The sequence below is a fragment of the Peromyscus californicus genome, unplaced genomic scaffold (genome assembly GCF_007827085.1).
Source record: "Peromyscus californicus insignis strain IS unplaced genomic scaffold, ASM782708v3 Scaffold_14__1_contigs__length_90479793_seg_2, whole genome shotgun sequence".
NCBI lineage: Eukaryota > Metazoa > Chordata > Mammalia > Rodentia > Cricetidae > Peromyscus > Peromyscus californicus.
Window position 1 is genome coordinate 37,336,696 of NW_026294436.1, and position 20,053 is coordinate 37,356,748.

Consider the following 20,053-nt stretch of genomic DNA (forward strand, 5'->3'; position numbering starts at 1 on the left):
ACTTTGGTCGTCCACCTGAGCTCACAGCCTCTATAGACTGCCATCTTGGTCATCTAGTCAAGCACAGCCCATACCCATCCTAAGCAGGTGCCCTTGGGATCTCAGCAGAATCGTGTGTCAAGCAATCTGCAGAAGCTTCCAAACATAAGGAGGGCAGGAAACAGTGCAGAGGTCCTGCTATATCATAACAGTTCATCAGAAGGATGCCAATGGCGAAGCCTTCCAGGCTGAAACAACTGTACTTTTCTGAAGCAACTAGAACTTTATCTTGGGGACAGGGTGCACACACTAAAATACCATATGTACTTCAAGTGGTGGCTAAGCTGTAGGCCTCACACTCTCTTATTGAGAATTAACTTCTTAAAAATTCGGGGGACTACAAAAATGTCCCCATGTAAGCATTTTACTTACTGTTTGGGCTACTTATCAACGAAGAGAGGTAGGATCTTGCAAAGTGTTTGCCTTTATTTTTAATCCAGAAACAAGAGTAGGGCTTACAAAATGATTAAATACACTGGGAGTTAGTTTATCTCAGAACAGCAAACAATTCTGATTTTCTTTCTTTTTTCTTAAATATTTTTTAAGCCGGGCGGTGGTGGCGCACGCCTTAAATCCCAGCACTCGGGAGGCAGAGCCAGGCGGATCTCTGTGAGTTCGAGGCCAGCCTGGGCTACCAAGTGAGTTCCAGGAAAGGCGCAAAGCTACACAGAGAAACCCTGTCTCGAAAAAACAAAAACAAAAAAAAAATTTAAACTTTTATTGTTTTATTTTATGGGTGTTTTGCTTGCTTGTATATCTATGCACTATGTGTGTGCAGTGTCTGTGGAAGCCAGAAGAGGGTGTCAGATACCCTGGAACTGGAGTTGCAGATGGCTGTGCTGGGATCGAACCCAGGTCCTCTTTAAGAGTAGCCAGTGCTCTTAACCCCTAAGCCGTCTTTCCAGCCCCACAATTCTTATTTTCTAAAGCAACAGTCCCAATGTAAGTCTGTCCATGGTGAGCTTTAGAATAGTAATAGCTGGATTTATTTTTATATTCCATGTCAAGTTCTACCCAAGACAGCAAGAGAGAATTCAAATCACTAATGATCCCAAGTAAAAGCCCAGCTAATTTAAAGAGTTAGCAATATGAATATGAATTTACGATTCATTAAAATTTCCTGTTGCCTGGCAGCTCATTCATTTTCATCACTGAGTAATATTCTACTGTACGGATATGCCATAGTTTGTCCATTCATCTACCAAGGACATCTTGGCTTCTTCCAGTTTTGGATGATTATGAATGGAACTGCTATCAGGAGTCACATGGTTTCTGTATGGTCACAGGTTTTTCAATCAGTTCGGAAAAGAACCTAGAAGCATGATTGCTGGACATATGGTTAGACTATATTTAGCCTTGTAAAGTCTATTTTTTGCTTGGGAATGTTACATTTCTGTGCCTATGAGGTATAAAAACATAAATGGTTCTCGTGGGACTTGTAAATGATTTTATTTATTTTTATTCACTTCTTTCTTTTGCCAAGTGTGTTTTAAAGTAATTCAAGTAAGTAGTACATTTATGAAGAAGGAAAAGTTAATTTTGGAAGCACAGCTAAACACCAGGAGTGAACACGTGGCACTTGCTACATGTTGGCTCAGCCCCTCTCCCTGGCTGGCCAACAAGGATCCTGGATAAGGAACTGAAGCATTATGGGGGTTAAGGTGCCATGGCAGGGCACTGACCGGAGCACGCTTTCCCCTTCTGGTCTCCAGCTGCTGTCTCCTGCTGTCCTTTGCATGTTAGCATGCTGCAGACTCCAGAGGAATACGGAGCCCCTGGGCAGCATTTGGGAGACCCAGAATCATGTCAGTCTTGTGGTGTCTCTGTTCTCATAGTGAGCCTTCTGCTTCATTTCTGGGACTAATCCTTTCTTCATATGCCAGTTCCCTTCCGCAGAATACCATCTCATGTCTGGTTAAGTTCCCTTAACCATAAAGATCCACCAAAGAAGTATTTATCTGGGATTAACCAAGCCCTTAAATTACTGCGTTATGGGAAGTGTGTCCACGAATTAAAATCTGTTAGGTAACTGCCCACTCAGACAGAAAACAGAAAACCAAGACAACTGACTGAGTTTGGAAAAATATTGTTGTCACTATCAATTGTTTTATTTTTCAAAGAAGGAGGAAATCTGGCATCAACTATCATACAGAACACAGAGTAAATAAATCAAATTAGCCCTATTAAGCATGTAAGGCAGGCTGTTAGAGCAGTATTTTCACATGCCTATTATGATATTGACAGGTTAAGCAACACACCCCCCTCGCTCTTAAAGGAGATGGATGAATATTTTATGCCTTGTTCGTTTATTCTTTCTACTCCCTCGCTTCCTTGCTCCCTCCCTCCCTCTTCTGAAAGATCACACATTTGCAGGATTACCAAGAACCCTTTGAAGATAAAAACTATGAAGCCAGTGAATCCTTCGTCTCTGCAAATTCTGGATATCATCTTCTCACAAATGAAGGAGAGATGCTGACCAGAGCCCAGCTTTGGGAAACATCATGGCTTCTTTGGATACTCTCCCTTCCATGGCATACATTATTAAACTGAGGTGAGGCCAGCTCACTGAGTTCATCAACAGACGAATGAAACTTATACACTCTGGTTTTATTTTTAGCCTCTCATAGGTTATAGGAGAGAAATCTGAAGAGCCCACAGAACAGGCACACCACTATACTATGGCTTGACACGCTCTAACGATGGCGGCCATCTCAGCTGTCACTCATTTCCCAGAATGCACTGGTGTAACTCAGCCACTTGCACGCACAATGTCCATGTGTTAGAGATGAAAAGATACCCAAAGTGACACGGGCAGAATTTTGCCTTGAAGATGGCGCCTGTCGACTTCTACTTAAAACATTGGGGTTACAGTTGGAAAAGAGACCAGAAATCTAAATCTAAGCATTGCTTGTGTGCACTCTATCATTTCCGGGGCTAGTCCAGAGGCTGTCCACTACTGCGTAGAAGGAGACCGAGAGCAGACTTGTCTAAGACCATTCAAGGAAAGCATCTTGAAAAGTGATCACACTGCTAACAATGCTGGGAACAGGAAGTCACCAACACCCTCCATCATTAACTTCGACCAGTGGGGTCTGCCTTGTTTAGTCTGTAGATACAAATGCTGTGGGAGACTACACAAGGTGACTCCTAGTAAACCAGGAACTAATGTGTCACCATGGGAAAAAGATAAAAGCTAAAACATAAAACTAGTTGCTATGTCAACTCGTCACGGAAAAACGTCCTAATGTACCCCATCAGCCTCCCAAGGCACTAATCATTCCTGCCACGCTCCCACAATTGTCTCACACGTTCCCTTCTGCTGAAAATCTTTCCAGTCTCCTTTGCTAGTGACAAGCTGGCCTCACTCAGGCCTTGCTACAACGCTGGCCCACTGTGACTCTTCCTAAGATCCCCAGCGAGGGCCCACCGCTTCACCCTAGTTCTCCCCAGTCTTCTCAAGGTCTCACTAAGAGGCTTCATCACTTCTCTTTGCACTGTGCACATCTGTCTCCCTTTAAGTTTCCTGAGAGGTACCACTTGACCTTGTCAAACCTCCTATTCCTTCGGTGTGCCTCAAGTGCCTAACTGATGGTCAGAACGGAGTTCATTGAAATGGGATATATTCAAGAGGGTTCTGGGACCCAAACACGATGCTCACTCTCACCTTGTTAGTGTATGTATCAGGATGGGAGAGAGAAAAAGTCCCCTGAAACAGGACTTCAGTCACGTTCCTCTACGCTTTCCTTTTGGTATGGTCTTGCTGTTGTTTCAGAAACATTTTTGAGGAACTGGGGTGTGGATCAGTGGTATAGCACCTGTCTTACATGTGTGGGGCTCTGGGCCCAATACCCAGCACCCCTGTTCCCCAGCACCATTTAAGTCATTGATTTCTGTGTATGGTGTGTGCAGTGTTGTATATAACTGACCCTTTGTTTCCTGGAAGCACACCACAATAAGAGGTCTTTCTTCAAGGGTAGTGGGTAAAATGCTTACTTAGAACCTACCTTTGTTTCTGCCATAAAATACCAACAATGGCAATGGATCCCGGTGACTGTTTAACTAGGCATGGCAGTGATGGTCTGTGATGGTCTGTAGGGTACAGAACACCTGTCAGTACTGTTTTAATCTCATAACATGCTGTTCCCAAATCAGGAGCCAGCCTTCTGCTAATCACAGGACACTCAGAAGGCTGAGTCAACAAATCCCTCCTCCTTAGAAATTAAACTCCACTTCTGTTCTACTGGAAAACAAATGATCACAGTGCTAGAATCATCTGTAAGAGCTTGAATGTGCTTGGCTCACGTGACACAAAAAATACCAGCTGGGAAAAGGAAGTCTTCCAGGATCGACGAAGAGGGTCTGTCCTTCCAGCCACTCTTTCTCCATAAAACAGAGTGGGAGAGAAGGCTGCCAAAGCCTCTGCTCACACATTCTGCTCTCCTCTGGCTGACAATTACCTGAAAGAACTTTAGGCTGATGTCAACCCATATGACGAAGAAGGAAGAGGATTCCTCATCCTTAGAATACTTAAACTCTGTATGGCCTTGGACTAAGTCTAATGACAAAGCAATAACTACGTTATAGGAAAGTCTGTATCCTGCTGTTGTGGTTGAAATGTGAAATCTCCTCCACAGGTTCACGTGTTTGAACGCTTCAATCCTTAACTGGTGGTGCTGCTCCGGAAGGTTGTGGAACATTCAGGGGGTGAGATACTGCTGAAGGAAGTAGGTCACTGGAGGGCAGGCCCTAAGGTTTGATAGCCTGCCCACTTCCTGTCTGATCTCTGCTTCCTGTTGTACCAAGTGTGCAGGAGTCTCAGTGGGGCACTCCTGTCACCCTGGAACTGCCCAGTGTCTTTCTTCCTCTCCGTGATGGACACGATCCCCGCAAACTGTGAACCAGAATGAACTCTCCTTCCCTTATGTGGCCTTCTCTTGGGTAGTTGGTTACATCAAGACAGGTAACTCATTTCCTCATGGAAATAAGCTACCAAGCATGTCTTCTTTTGCTTCGTTGTGGTAATTTTTCAGTCTCTATAGGTCCTTAAGCCAGGAAGCAAGTCCCTCCAAGTTCAGACCTCAGCTATCCCCAACAACTCACCTAAGCCCCAACCTGAGGGCAATCCGAGCTGCAGCTGGAGCAGAGGTGGTCCATACGGTGCCCCACTTCTCTATCAGTACCACCTTAGCCACGGGCAGTTCACGTACCCCCTTCTAAAATGTACTAGCGATGTTGGAACACGGGACAATTCAAAGTCGGAGCGTTTTACATTATTTGGTTTCTAAAAAGAATGATCTAACATTGCCTTTGAGGACAAGCGGTCGAAAACAGTCATCTCTAAGATCAGCAGGCCAAACTTTAAGCAGAAAAGTCAGTTTGCTATTGTATTAGCTGCTCTGAAAGTCACATTGGTACTACAAGTTAAACCAATGCGGTCCCCGTGGACTTCTGCATTGCCGATTATGAGACCATCTCTATGGGGGTGCTTATCTGATTAGAACAAACATTGTGTTAGCACCAGAAAGTTTACAACCTTCATTCAGAGGCCCTTTATTTCTTACAAAGTAGATACTGATAATTAGAGTGATTTGGTAACTGGTCTGGAGCACTTGACTTTCCTGTTGACCTAAATCACTCAGTGGAATCACAGACATTCTCTGGTTCATGTTCCCAGCTGTTCCTCACTTCCATTCTTTGCAGAAAAGGAGCCCTCTTGCTAGGGGCACTTCCTTACTTAGCAGCTGGATGATGTCACCGCTCCTAACACTTTCACGTACTTCTAGTACTCTGTACACTGTGTCTCATCACAGGTATTTCCTAATGTCAAGCCTTCTCTGCAATCCAATGCCCTGATATTGTTGGGAAATTTAGTGCACTGGGGATATGCTTGGAAACTCACAGACTTAAGAGGGGTGTATGTGTGTGTGTGTGTGGGGTCACTCATAAAACTAAATTCCACTTCCATTTCCCTGATGAAGCACATCAGAACATTTCATTTAAAAAATTCTGTTCCTTGGCTGTGCTTAGGAACTAGTGATTTAGATACGGGTGTTTTTGTTTTTGGTTTTTTTTTATAAATTTGCTTTTTTATCTTTAATTATGTGCACAGATACATGTCTGTGTGTGGGTATGTGCACATGAGTGCACTTTCCTGAGGCAGCCAGAAGAGGGCGTGGAGTTCTTTGGAGCTGTAGTTAACAGCTGGTTGTGAGCTACCTGACACTGTTGCTGGAGAGGACCCTAAGTAAACCCAAGAGTAAACTCTCTTAACCAAGCACCGAGTCCTCTCTCTAGCACCATAGAGAGGTGTTTTAAATCATCCTTCAATGCCAAGGACAAGACAGAAATCAAAAACTCGTGTTGTGTATCATTTGAGAGAAAAGGATCTTCTCATTTATACCAAGATATCTTCATAGAGTGAATAAAAATAAATGCAACACATGTAAATCTAGGAAGCACATACCCTAAACAAACAAAGTAAACAAATTGGCATGAAATGATTTCACATCTCTTGGGGGAGGATGTCCTCAGAATAGTAAGTGTTAACTAAAGCAAACCAGACAATGTTTTATTAAACAGTGAGGAGGGCTTCCAAACTACACATGGAATGTTCTTTGTTAAGACACTAGCAGAGGGAAGGTCTGGATACTGCCAAGTCTAGAGTAATACCCGTTTAAATTATTTACGTGCAAAATTATGAACCTCCATAGCATAAGACTTGATGATTCTCGTGTTTCCCTCTGGCTGACTTCCAGCCCTCCCTCACACGGACTCTATCTACCCAAGACAACAAGAAAATGTCATGATCCTACTTAAGATTCTGAAGTAGTCAAAACTAGGAACTTGTTATTTTACCCCCTTAGAATAAATGCATTTTCAATCAAAGTTTAAATACTAAAAATCTCCCTTGAACAAATAATTAATTCTTTCTCATCTGCTCCTAAGCAACACAACTCCATTAACAAAAGTTAAATAACAATAGCCAATATGGCATGGTCTTTGCCAGGAACTGTGCTAATCTTATGTAATTGGCACAACTTCTCACTAAAGTGAGTGCCACGATCATGCCCATTTTGCCAATCAGTTAGCTGAACTTTGTGTGCTGCTAGTCTGGAACACATCTATCACAGCTTTCTGAAATATCTCTAAGTTTTTGCATATACATGGATATTTGTGGGAAAACACAGGGCTTTCTTGTTTTGGGTTCATTTTAAAAATATCTTAAATGGCATCACAGTACATATATCAGGGCTGAAATTGGCATGGTTTCTCCCATAACAGTTCCAACTCATTCTTTTTAATTGTTGCTTAGTGGGATGTAACTACTGGTCTCTTACTGACAGGAAGATAATTTTTCGTTCAATTTTTTTTTTAAACCAATATAAACAGCACTAGTGGTGAATGTCTTGTGCAAGCTTCCACATGCACTCAGGCAACTGCTCACTGGATACCAGCCGTGGAAGTGCTGAGCCATGGATATGCATGCTTCGACGTTCACAGACACCAACCACGACGCTGTCCTCGGAGAGAGGAGTTTACTATTGGTATGCGAACACATATTTTCCTACAACCCTGCCAAAGTCTATTATCCAACTTCAACTTTTCCCCAATCTAATGAGTGAAAAAAAATGGGACCACCTTTTAATTTGTATTTTCCTAATTACAGTTAAGTCGTATTAGGTGACACCATTCCAACTGGCAATTAAAGTCATTAAATCAAAGTAGGGGCATATAAAATGTGTATGTACACTAAACATATTTTATTTTAAAATATCAAGATTACCATCCTTTGTCACAAGAACATGGCTTCTCCTTTCTGTGAGGATCAGCGAGAGAGGACTACCTCTGCACCTCCTTCACTGACCATGTCCTCAAAGACAGCTGTGACTCCTGCTTGGTTTCTTAAGTGAAGCGAGAAAGTAAAGACCTTGTAAAGGAGTCTGAATGCAGAATTCAATTAAACAGCAAGCTTTTAATAACCTGCCTTCATCAAGACGTTTCAAAGCACTCCATTTAAATTTCACTGTAACAGCTCTCTCCACGCCGGGTGTTTCACTGGCTTGCATATTATTTAACTAAATTACATAATTACAATGACATTCGACCAGCACAAACCGGTTTGAGAACCGGCACACCTCTGGCTCTGGGAAAATACAAAATCAGATGAACAAAAAGCACAAGTGTTTTTAGAGAGCAGCCCACCAGAAACCCAGGCAAGCATGCCGTGGCGGGAGTGGAGGACAGCATTCTTCAGAGACAGAGAGAGAACTGGTGTCTCCGAGAGAATGCGCACAGCCCGAGTGATGGAGTACAACTTTTTGTATGCCGACGGCCTTAGATAGCTTACAATGAACTGCTTGGTCTATTCATTTCTCTATTTTTCTAACAGATCACCCCTTTCTTTCTTATCTAGAGGTCTATTTTATGTATCTCAGATGTGAGCCTCACTGTTCATTATCACAGATGTTTTCTCCCAGGCTCTTACGTCTCTATTACCCATCTATGTCTTGCAGCTGTTCTGTTTCACAAAAGTACCTGACTTTGCTGTCAGGAAAGAAAGTTCTCTCTTTACAGATTCTGTTATCTTTGCCTTCATTAAGAAAGGTTCCCTTTACAAAGACCTTAAATAATGAGAAGCAGAGTGGAATATGTAGACGCAAAAGAATGACAGAAACCAGAATATATTTCTGTCTGTGAATTTAGAGGACATCAGTGACGCATGGACACGACTCCTCAGCCATGGAAACTGTGGCCAAAAGGCTCAAGACTGGAGAGCGAAAGCATTTATTGAGCAACTACTGGGTAGCATGCACCACTAAGATTAGACACTGACTTATAAACTAACAGCCATAACATACTGACAGATAACTGAAAATCACTTTTCACTTTGGAAAGCAGCCTGCTCATTTCAGAATCAAAGGCATCTATCTCCTCCCCATTCCCATGCAAATGTCTACACACTGGAAAACTGTCATTGGCAGTATGGACCCTGAGCATCTGGTCAAATACAGGAGTAGGGGTTGGCATACATGCCACACCCATCAGCCAGACTGACCAGAAGTCTCTCTCTCTTCAAAGGTGTGTCTGGTCTGCACAGGTCACTCACTACTGCCAATTCTGATGAGTTGACGAGGAACACATCAGAAGAGTCAACAGATTGCAACGATTTGGTGGTGGGAGTGGGGTGGGGAGGGTTCTGGCCTCAGCAGGATGAGCAGTGAGGGCAACTCTGTCTCTGGCTTCCTCAGGATCCCAAGAGACCAGCACACCACACAGGGGAAACCAAGGCCAGGCTGTCCCAGGCAAGTGTCCTTCCACGGACAGTCCTTTATTTTCACTACTTAAGATGTCAAATATTCACTTGCTGACATTTTACTATTTAGGGCTGTTGTTCACATGTTTAGAAGAGAATGAAGGAAACAAACAAAGCCTCTAAACACCCCCTGGAGTCTGATGGAAACGACAGCCACGGGTAGTGGGGTAGTGGCTCGTACCACGTCAGTCCCTGTTGCTGCAGCGGAAGTCACCAAAGGACAAAATATGTATTAGAAAAAAATGTCAGTGAAGCAAAAATACTTAACGTTACACAAAATTCTAAAAAATACATTCGCTCAATCATAGAGGCAAATAATCTAAATATAAAATATATGCAAAATATGAACAAAGCCCATTTGGTACCAAGGCAACTGAATAAATGTACATTCTTAACTATTTTAACCTCTTAAAAATCAATTAAGATGATAACTGCCTAAATATTTCATAGCGGTGGGTTGCCAGGGAAGAATGTGTACAGTAATTTGTAACAGAGCAAGAAGCTCTTTAACATCATATTATTACGATTCTCATATTAACTCAAATGTGCGATACCTTTAAAACCACGAACGTGAAGAACAGGCTCTCTGGATGGAGACCTATTTTAGAAGTATGAGGTTTTCCTTTGAAAGGCAGCCTCCTCATTACACGTTTCGAATAATGAAACACTACTATTCATCCTGACCTGAATATGTGTCGGTGGGGGGAAGTTGGGGGGGGGGGTCCTCCTCCAGTACATCTCAATCCTACATCAGGCTTTTTTTTTAACTCCCTCCAACTTGACTTTTAGAAAATTCTGCTGTGTTTTCCCTGGAGCCTTTCTTATCAGGATTAAAAAGGGACCTATTCTGAGACAAACAGGATACAGGGTAATGGCGCAGCTTCCAGGTAAGCTAAGAATAGCTACAGCGTTTTCCAGAAATCTTGTCCCGGGGTGTGAGCCTCAGCTCAATGTGCAATGCAGGTTTTCTTCCAACAGTCCCCACAAGTCATTGTTAACAGAGAACTTCAGTTCTTACCAGGTTTTCTTGGTTCCTGGCTGCGATTTTCTGTTCCTCTTCTGCCCCATTTTTCATGTATTTGACCTCTTCCACGGGTTTGATTCTATACTCATCTAAAAAAAAAAAAAAAAGGAAGGAATTTACCATAACGGCAGAAAAGTGTCAGCAAAGGCAAAGCCATACATTAGACCCTTTCTCTTGTAGCCTTCACTTTCCATGTGGCTCATCTGGGACAATCTGGAAGAAGCATGCATGCGTATCTTGGGTTCTTTCTAGCAGGTGCTCTGCCTTGTCTGCACTGCAGACCTTAGACAGTGAGGAAACACTGGATCAGAAACAGGGTCTTCTGTCTAAAAGGCTCTGGAATCCAGACACGCTGGGAAACACCTCAGCCTAAGAAGACTGGGGAGAATGTCCTCATCTATCCCCAGGAGACGACTCGTCCGGAGTGCCTATAGCAGCAATTTTCAGCTCTATGTTCACACATTCAATCTGTCCCCCTTTTGAAAAATCTGGTGCCGTTTATGACTACAGAGTTGTACGGATGAACAAATAAAATCAATTGGAAACTGAATTTTTTTTCCTTTTAGGGCTCTTACATTAAATTCGGACAGTTACTTAAAGTGTCTATACTTTAACTTCTGTAAAGTTACATGCACAGAGGCAAATATCATCTAGCTCTCAATGGGCTGGTAAGGCCCCAAGGCAAATATCACTAGTTCTCAATGGGCTGGTAAGGCCCCGAGGCTGCACAGTACAGAAGGTTGTACAAGGAACCTAGACTTGTCAACAGCCAGAGAAGAGAAGACGGATCTCAGTATCAATATCCCTCATGGAACAAACTTGGAAAGAGGGCAGCCAAAGTTCTCCTCTAGGACGGAGGTTTGGCGATGGCAAGAATGACGTTTTCACCAGATTCCTGTCAACAGGAAATGACTTGGGTATACTAGTTAAAAAACAGGTGTGATTTTGACTCATCTTTGGTCTAACCTGTGGAGGTAGAAAGATCACAGAAATGATGGAATTAGAAAATTTCATCAGCAAACTGCTTTGAAAATGTTATGGACTCACCTCTAAGAAAGATAGCTGTCTATCACTAAGAAAGTTTGTGTTTCAAGCTAAGAAGCTGTAACATGTTTTCTTATGGCCTATGATTGAGTACAATGAGTATATTCCTTAAAATGTCTTTTGTATAAAGTGTTTTGGTATTTACAACTTTCTAATGTAGTTAGAATGTAGCCTACCTCTTAATACAATATTTCTAAAAACTAGCTACAGTAACACTCAAGAAGTTGTGCTGGTCAAATGTTTCTCTCCTCCTTATGAAGCTAATGTATTATGCAAATGTGTATAAAAGACCCAATGTTTATGACTAGGCCATTTGTGTGTGTGTGTGTGTGTGTGTGTGTGTGTGTGTGTTTTTCCAATTGGCAACTCAAGGTAGATATTGATTCTATTAATTTTTCTTTATTTCTATGTTGTGGAATATTCCTTTACACTGTGTGAAGATCTGTCACTGTGGTTGGTTTAATAAAAAGCTAACTGGCCAATAGCCAGGCAGGAGGTACAGGCAGGACTTCTGGACAGGGAGAGCTCTGGGAAGAAGAAAGGCAGAGTCTCCAGCCAGACCCAGAATAACCAGGATGGGCAAAATGGAGATGAGCTAACAAACAAGCATGTGGAGGAATGTAGATTTAAAAAATATGGGCTAATTTAAGTTATAAGAGCTACTTAGAAACAAGCCTAAGCTAAGGATGAGCTTTCATAATTAGTAAATCTCCATGTTGTTTTTTTGTGAGCTGGCAGCCCAAAGAAAAATCCATTTACATTTCTATTGTACGCTTGTGGATGAGTGGTGTGTGTGTGTGTGTGTGTGTGTGTGTGTGTGTGTGTGTGTGTGTGTTGGGTTCTTGTGCATACATGTGGAAGCCAGAGGCCAATGTCTAGTGTCTTCCCGTATCACTCATTTCTTGCAGAAACTGGGCTTGATAATTCAGTTAGACTGCCTGACCAGCCAAGTCCCAAGGATACCCCTATCTCTGCTTCCCCAGCACTGAGATTACAGGGGTGCACTCTCCCACCTGGCTTTTTACACCAGTGCTGAGGATTTGAACTTGGGTCCTAATGCTTATGTGGCAAGCACTTTACCAACTGAGCCGTCTCCCCAGCCACATTTCTACTTCTTTCCAAAGAAATCTGAGAGATTTAGATACAATTTCAGTAACAAGCCCTTCAGGAATCCCAAGTCTAAAATTATCAAGTTAATAGATGGATTTCAATCTACAAATACAAAGTAAAAGTATTTCACTGCCTATAATGATGATCTGTGTGTAATCCCAGCACACAGGAGACCGAGATGGGAAGGTCTTGGTATTTGGGACAGCCTAAGCTACATTGTGAGTTTGAGGCCCGTCTGGGCAGCACAGCAAATGCTATCTCAAAATAAAAAAGTAAACAAGAGAATCTCATACTCTGATTTGGTATTCAGATGAAAAAAGGAAGTTAATAATACCAACACATTTAATTAAGGATTGTTTACTCATAAATAGCAAAAACCATTGCTAATTAAAAAAGAACAGGTATAATTATGCCCCCGGCATCATTAGAAAGAGAACAAAATATGGGTAAAATCATAAAAATTTAAAAATGGGCATCCCAACCTGAGTTTGAGGCATCAATGGTCCTAAATCCCGGCACAATGACACAATTGCTATGGTTTAACTGAGCAAATGCACACTTAGTTGAGCCTTCGATTATTAAATGTAACATCACATCTGGTAGATTCTATAACGTTCTACCCAAGGACTCCAAACCTCATGTAATCACACCTCATTATAGGACATGAACAGAGACTTCTGGAAGAGCGAGCGGGCAGTCCTCTGCACACCACAAAGCACAGGTGTCCCCAAGAAAGGGCCACCCCCTCTTCCCTGACCCACTTCCCTCTCCCATCTGACCTACCACACAACAGTGTAATCACACGCTGAGCAGCGTGGAGAAGTAAACATTCACTCTCTATTTCTCAGCCCTCCAGGGATCACAACTGAATTGAAAGTAATGGACAAACTATGAATATTTTTCTCCAATGAATGGAAAAGCTCCTGGTATCGTGACTTTCAAAATAGCATTACTTCAAACATGGGCTTTTTTTTTTTTTTTTTCATGAAGACAGAACTCTGACCAATTTAGACAGCAGAGAGGTTTGATGGTGTCATTAGCAGCCAGGGTAAGGTCAGGACAATACAATGTGACCAAGTATGAAGAATGAGAAAACCACCACCCAAGGCTACAAGCTTGGCCAGTCATCACCACTTATACAACCCAGGATGCAAAACCCACCCTGGCCTCAGTCAGTAAGACCCTCCCAGCAGCAACGATTTCTTAAAAACAATACTTAATAAAAGAAAATACAAAAAATAAAAGAAATACAGATTTCTGAAGGCTGGTGCCTGAAAGGAAGATGTCCGTCTGGAGACAGACAGCCCATCAATGAAGAGGTCATGCCTTTCCATAGAGATGCGGCCTGCAGGGAAAGTCTTCAGGCCTCAGGGGGGGGAACCCAGCATTTTGGGTTATAGCGGCAGTGAGAGAATCACTACTGAAATCTAGATTTCCTTTCGTCAGAGGCACAGGGGAATAAATTTACGACCTTAGCCTCCTTTTACCGGAGCCCACACTGGGGGGCAACCACCACTACAAGCCAGAGTCCTGGCATCGGTGGGTATGGTGTGGCGGCTCGCGGAAGAGCAGAAGCAAGGCTGTCTTCCTCCCCACACCAGCAGTCTTGACTTTCATCCTGTTGTCTTGTCAGGTGGTTTATTAAAATGCAAGTCAGGAACACAGGCCGACTGCGCCTCTGTAAACAGTTTCAGGCTTCAGTCAAAACAGATCGGGGATGGGATTTTTAGCCTCTAATTCAAGGTAACAGCAGAGGAGGTGGGGCTTGCTGGGTAGCAGCCATTGATGAAAAGAAGAAAAGGAATGTCCAAGTAGGCTCAGATTTCCAGTCCTTCTTAGCTGGAATGCCCTTCCCAGAGATCTTCAGACATTCCTTCTCCATCTACTAAGCTTGTGAAAATTCTGACTTTTAATAATCCTGGAATTAAAAAAAAAGCACCCATCTCCTTCTAGTTGATTAACGTCAGGGTGTTAGTTTTGGGGGGAGATGTTTATTTTCACTTTATATGAATGGGTATTTTGTCTGCATGTATGTCTGTGCATCACATTAATAATATGATGAGCGGCCTTTAGGCAGAAGAGGGTGTCAGATGCCCTGGGAATGGAGTCACAGAGAGCTGTGAGCCACTACGCGGGTGCTGGAAATGGAACTTGGGTCCTCTGATCTCTCCTAACCCTAACCCTAACCCCTCACCTCACAGAGTCTGACAGCATCTCACTGCCAAGGTTCACTATATACAATCACATGTACACAAAAGTAAAAATAAGTAAATCTTAAAAAAAAATTGATTCTTCCTTATCTCACTAATGACTGTCAACCTTTTCTAATAATGAGAACTCAAAGTAAACAACAATCTCTCCTCTCTCTCTCTCTCTCTCTCTCTCTCTCTCTCTCTCTCTCACACACACACACACACACACACACACACACACACACACACACACACACGAATGATCTGTCCTTAAAAGCACATGTCTGCACAGAAAATACAGAAGAGATGGTTTTCTTTTCCGCTTCCTCCCTAGAAGCCCCTTTAATTTAATGGAGCTGAGCCAGGCCATGAAGAGCTCAGAAAGCCTCATGGTAGGTCTCAGGAGGAGGCAGCCTTGTGATGTTGGTTGGAGGAGACATGAAGCATTTCCTCTCCTGTTCCTGGGCAGAAGGCTGGAGCTGGGCCAATAGTCTAAGCGGACAAAAAGTATGTTTGATGTCAAAGAGCCTCTTCTTCAACTGCCTCCCTCCACTCTGCCACTCCACAAGCCTCCCCTGCTCTATGTCCTACCCCGCCCCGCCCACGGCAGCATTCCACTAAGGCACGTCTCCAAGGCCATTTCTCAAACTCTCCCTCCTACACAATCAAGGGGTTATTTTTCTTATTTACTTGGTGTGTTCAAAAGTATGAACCACAAAGAGAGAAACTGAGGCTGGATGTGTGCTAAGAACAGGAGCGGAGGAAGTCAACAACATACCAGTCCTACTTGAACCCTGGGTCACTGCTTTAATTAAATTTGAATTTTTTTTTAAATCAGATACACCATCCCCTCTCCCTCCCTTCTCTCCTTCCTCCTCTTCATCTCCCATTCCCTCTCCCTTTTATTATGTACACACCTTAGAAACAGTAGAGCTGGGAACCCAGACATTCTAACTTCTATACACAACTCCTACATCATCATGGTTTTAAACTTCTCTCTCTTACCATCCTAGTCTCTAAAATGTAACATTATGTCCCCTTTTTGTAGCAATAGCCAGTGGGTGACATTCGTTGGACTGACAGACGTTTAACCGCAGAGGTATAAAGTGCACAAAACAGTGAAGGTTTTGATCATGTCGGCATATCTAAGTTCACTTTGAATCATCCCTCATCTGGAAAACGCCTATCAATACAGACTACATTCTGTGATAAGCTTTGCAGGGGAGAAGGGGGGAGGGATACAGAAGGTGTCCCTAGGGAAACAGCTGTCTCGAGGCAGGGGAGGAACGGCTCCCTCTCTGAGAACCTGTCTGTCTCCTGCATACCCCTCAACCTCACCGAGTCTGACAGCATCTCACTGCCAAGGTTCACTAGATGGACCCTAAATTCGGAACAATGTTATGCATGAACTGTCATCAAGTCCTGAGTCAGGAAGTTCCTAACCATGACTTCTGTAAATGCACCTGGATCACGGGATCTCATCAGCGCTAATGTGGTTATTAGCGAATAATTTCTAGGATAGTTATACATGGCCTGCTCCCAAGAAAATCCCTAACACAAGGCTTCTGCTCATTTACAGAAAGGTTTTGTTTTTGTTTTTTTTCCAGAGTTTATGTCAAATAATCCTGATAAATAAAACCACTTTCAAAATGAAACCATTTAAGGTTTAATAAGATCTCAGTTGCTCAAAAATAACAAGGAGAAATATTTTTGGACTTAAACTTTGTGGAGATTGGACATGAGTAGTATCTAGACCTTGGGAGTCTACTAGAGAAAGTACAGAGATTGTTCATATACATATATATATGTATGTATATGTATATATATCTATATCTCCCTGTTAAGATACAACATAATCTAAGTATGTGAATGTCACTAAGATACAAATCCCTCGTGCCTTTTGTGTGTTTATTCAATAATGAAACCTAATGTTTGTTTATATTTAAACAAAAGGTAAGCAAAAATCAGAGTCAATATTCCTCATAGTGGCATAATGGTCCTATTTCACGGGACACTGGCTGGGTTTTTGTATGGCAGAGTTTCAGATCTGGGTCTGTAACAATTTACACAATGTATGTGTTTATGTTTTGTGTAAAATCTAGAATAAATACAAACACTGGCAGATTATAGAACAATGAGGGACAAATACGCAAGATAAGGCAGCACTGTCACACGTGTCCTTCTTTGTATATAGGACTGGGGACCCCACCACTCACTATCTGCGGGGCCAGAAGCACAAGTTGTTTTTCTAGTCTGTTTCAGCTGTTACATCTGCAGTAGCTTCCTCCGCTGACCACAGCCATGAATTTATAGGACGGCTGATTAGTAGGAGAGTGCGTGGTCATCCAGTGTGAAGGTCTCTGAGGATGATGACCCTACAGACTGTATAGAATGCCACGATGGTAGCGAGACGGAATGCTGCAGAGGCATCATTAGGCCTCTCAACAAACACTACCAACCTCTGTATCTGACTGAATGTCTTTGTCACTATTAGGTACAACATCTGAAATGCCACTATTACATCGTAGACCATTCGCTTCTGTCAACTGTTGTAGACTATTACCTTAAGGTGTGTTACTTTTGTTTATGCTGCATTTGTTTAACTCTGTGAAGCTGTGTTACTGTGCCTGTCTAAAACACCTGATGGTCTAATAAAGAACTGAACGGCCAATAGCAAGGCAGGAGAAAGGATAGGCAGGACTGGCAGGCAGAGAGAATATATAGAAGGAGAAAGCTGGGTGGAAAGGTGGAGGAGTCAGAGAGGGAGGTGGACTCCAGGGGCCAGCCACCTAGCTACACAGCAAGCCACGGAGTAAGAGTAAGATTTGCAGAAGTAAGAGAACAGGAAAAGCCCAGAAGCAAAAGGTAGGTGGGATAATTTAAGTTAAAAGCTGGCTAGAAACAAACCAAGCTAAGGCCAGATGTTCATAATTAAGAATAAGCCTCTATGTGTGATTTATCTGGGAGCTGGGTGGTGGGCCCCGCAAATGAGTAAAAAAACAGCTAACAATAGTCAACTCTACAACTAAGGGTGGCATCTGAGACACACACACACACACACACCACCATCACCACCACCACCACCACCACCACCCCTGCTCTGCTGTAACAAGCCTACCTGATGTCACCCCCATCAATGAATTGGTCAAACATTGATTAATGGCTTTGTTTTGTTCTGTGCCTGTGAAAGTTCAAGCAACCTCTGCTCCAGTGGAACTCATCACTCAGGGTAACTTAATCCTTGCACCACAGCCATGGCCACTCATGTTTGCTTCAGAATAATCTCCTACTCTTTCGGGAGTAGGCACTGTGTTTTGAGTCAACACCATGAACTCCGCTTAACTAGTGCGGCTACCTTTTGTTTGGGCAAAGGTAGGTGTGAATGTGTGTGTGTGCGTGCACATGCATGTGCACCTGAGTGTGTGTATGTCTGTGAAAACCCACAATCTAATGACTATGTCCATCTGACTCAATTCCTCTCACTGGGTCCTGACTCAAGTGAATTTCTGGTAGAGGAAAGATTCTCAGATAATCATGACAGAATGCTGAGAAATGTCTCTCTCCTGTGTCCAGGAGTTAAGCACCTGGCCTCCTGGGACTCAGCAGAAGGCTGGCTTTGACTAGGGCAGAGGAGCTAGGGAGATCTGTGGTACAGGCTGAGCGGGGTAAGGAGGTTAACCCCAGGAACCAGGCCAGTCTTCATGACACCTGAGTTGCAGGGCTTAAGAGAGGCAAACAGATGTAAGAAGAAGCAGGAAGCCCTAAGCAGGCTGGTCTAGAGGGATAGTTGCAGGACATTCAAGAGAAGAGTGAGTTTTGAGGTTGTTCAAAAGAAGAAAGATGGGAACAGGCAATGGCGGAAATTCATGGAGGAGTAAGTTTCAATGTGCTGTTCATGAATGAGATGGCTTTTCAGGTCTTAGGGGTCATTCAGTAAAAGTTTAAATAGCCTTTCAATGATGTCAGGTGTTCCTTTTAATATGTCTCTGGACTGATGCTGGCTTCTAGGAGCCTGGCTTTACCTGGGTTATAGAACTATTAAAAAGACTTCAGCAGCCACGAAGTCATTATTAGAAAGAACGGGAAGAAAATGGATAGAGTCATTTTCAGCTGAAGTAATTCCCTGATACGAGCAGTGTGACTGGACTTTTAAAATGGGAAAACACATCTGAACTAAACTTCATGGCAAAATAATATCATTTCCTTACTTTTGAAAATATTCCCTGCTTACCCTCATCTGTTGAGTTTTGGAAATGAGTGATGGGAATGCTGGGAGTCTGAGGGAGGCCTGCTGGCTCTGCTCTCCCTTCCTTTGGTAAGTCTTCCCACAAGGACAGCATCTTCGCAGAACAAAAGATCATCTCCGGTTGTCCTTGTGTCTCCTTCAAGATGCTCTATGGGTGGGCCTGGCTTTGGCTGACTTGACCCCATTTTAATCATCTCAGTCTCCTGCTTCCTCCTCCAGCCTTTCCACTTGGCCATCTGACTATGCCTACTACCTCATCTCCCAAGATTCACCTTCTGCTGACTGCTCCCCACAATCTGTAGAAGTCAAGCCAACCAGCACTGACCACCTTTGTACAAACGTAACTGGGTCTACACATATACTGTATCTTGCTTATAGGGCACTTTTTCATGCTGTGAGATTCTGTGGTGCACAGAAACACTTTTTGCTGGGCACCCTAAAGACTCCTGATGATGTTATGGTGGGAATAGAGGGAGGGCAGATGAAAGAGCACAATGGAGATTCCCAATGGGAAGTTATTTTGGTGCTTGGTTAGCTTCCATAGAAAGCTATGCTTTAAACACAGACCCCTCCTCTCGGAGCATAGGGTGTTGCTGCTATCTGGAGAGGATGCAGAGAATGCATCTTAAGTGGAGAGACTGGGAACACAGGCCAATGCTGAGGGCAAATGGGGAGGAGATAGACAGGAACTCAGAAGGATGAGGAACAAGAAAGAGCGGAAGAATCAGAGACCGTGGCAGAAATGATTTCTATGGGGAGGGAGGTGAGAACACCAGCATGCCTCTTTGGGAGCACTGGCCCTCAGCCAGGGAACATACTCCAGTTAAACCAACGCTGCATGTCTAAAACTCCCCTCTCCTGCTCAGGCTGAATGAATGGAAGCATAACCGGGTTCTGTGGGTTCTGAGACCAGAAGTGACTCTCTACCTTGTGCCTGGGCACTGCCGAGCCCTGGACAAAGTGACTCCCTACCTTGTGCCTGGGCACTGCCCAGCCCTGGACACTCAAGCACATTGTCATCACCTCTAATTCTACTCTTCGTGTCTCAGCCAGAATCCAATGTAAAAACAAGGCAAAGACATTAA

The 20,053-nt window shown here is 43.3% G+C and overlaps 1 protein-coding gene across 4 annotated transcripts in view; it reads right to left on the reverse strand.

The window, feature by feature from the left end:
- The window catches only part of CUNH1orf21 (chromosome unknown C1orf21 homolog), a 207,551-nt gene that overhangs the window by 80,362 nt on the left and 107,136 nt on the right, over positions 1-20,053 (reverse strand). For all 4 annotated transcript variants that reach the window (XM_052737174.1, XM_052737175.1, XM_052737177.1 and 1 more), the window contains one exon: positions 10,371-10,465. In XM_052737174.1, the coding sequence (XP_052593134.1) occupies positions 10,371-10,465 (95 nt within the window). The remainder of the gene's footprint in view (positions 1-10,370; positions 10,466-20,053) is intronic.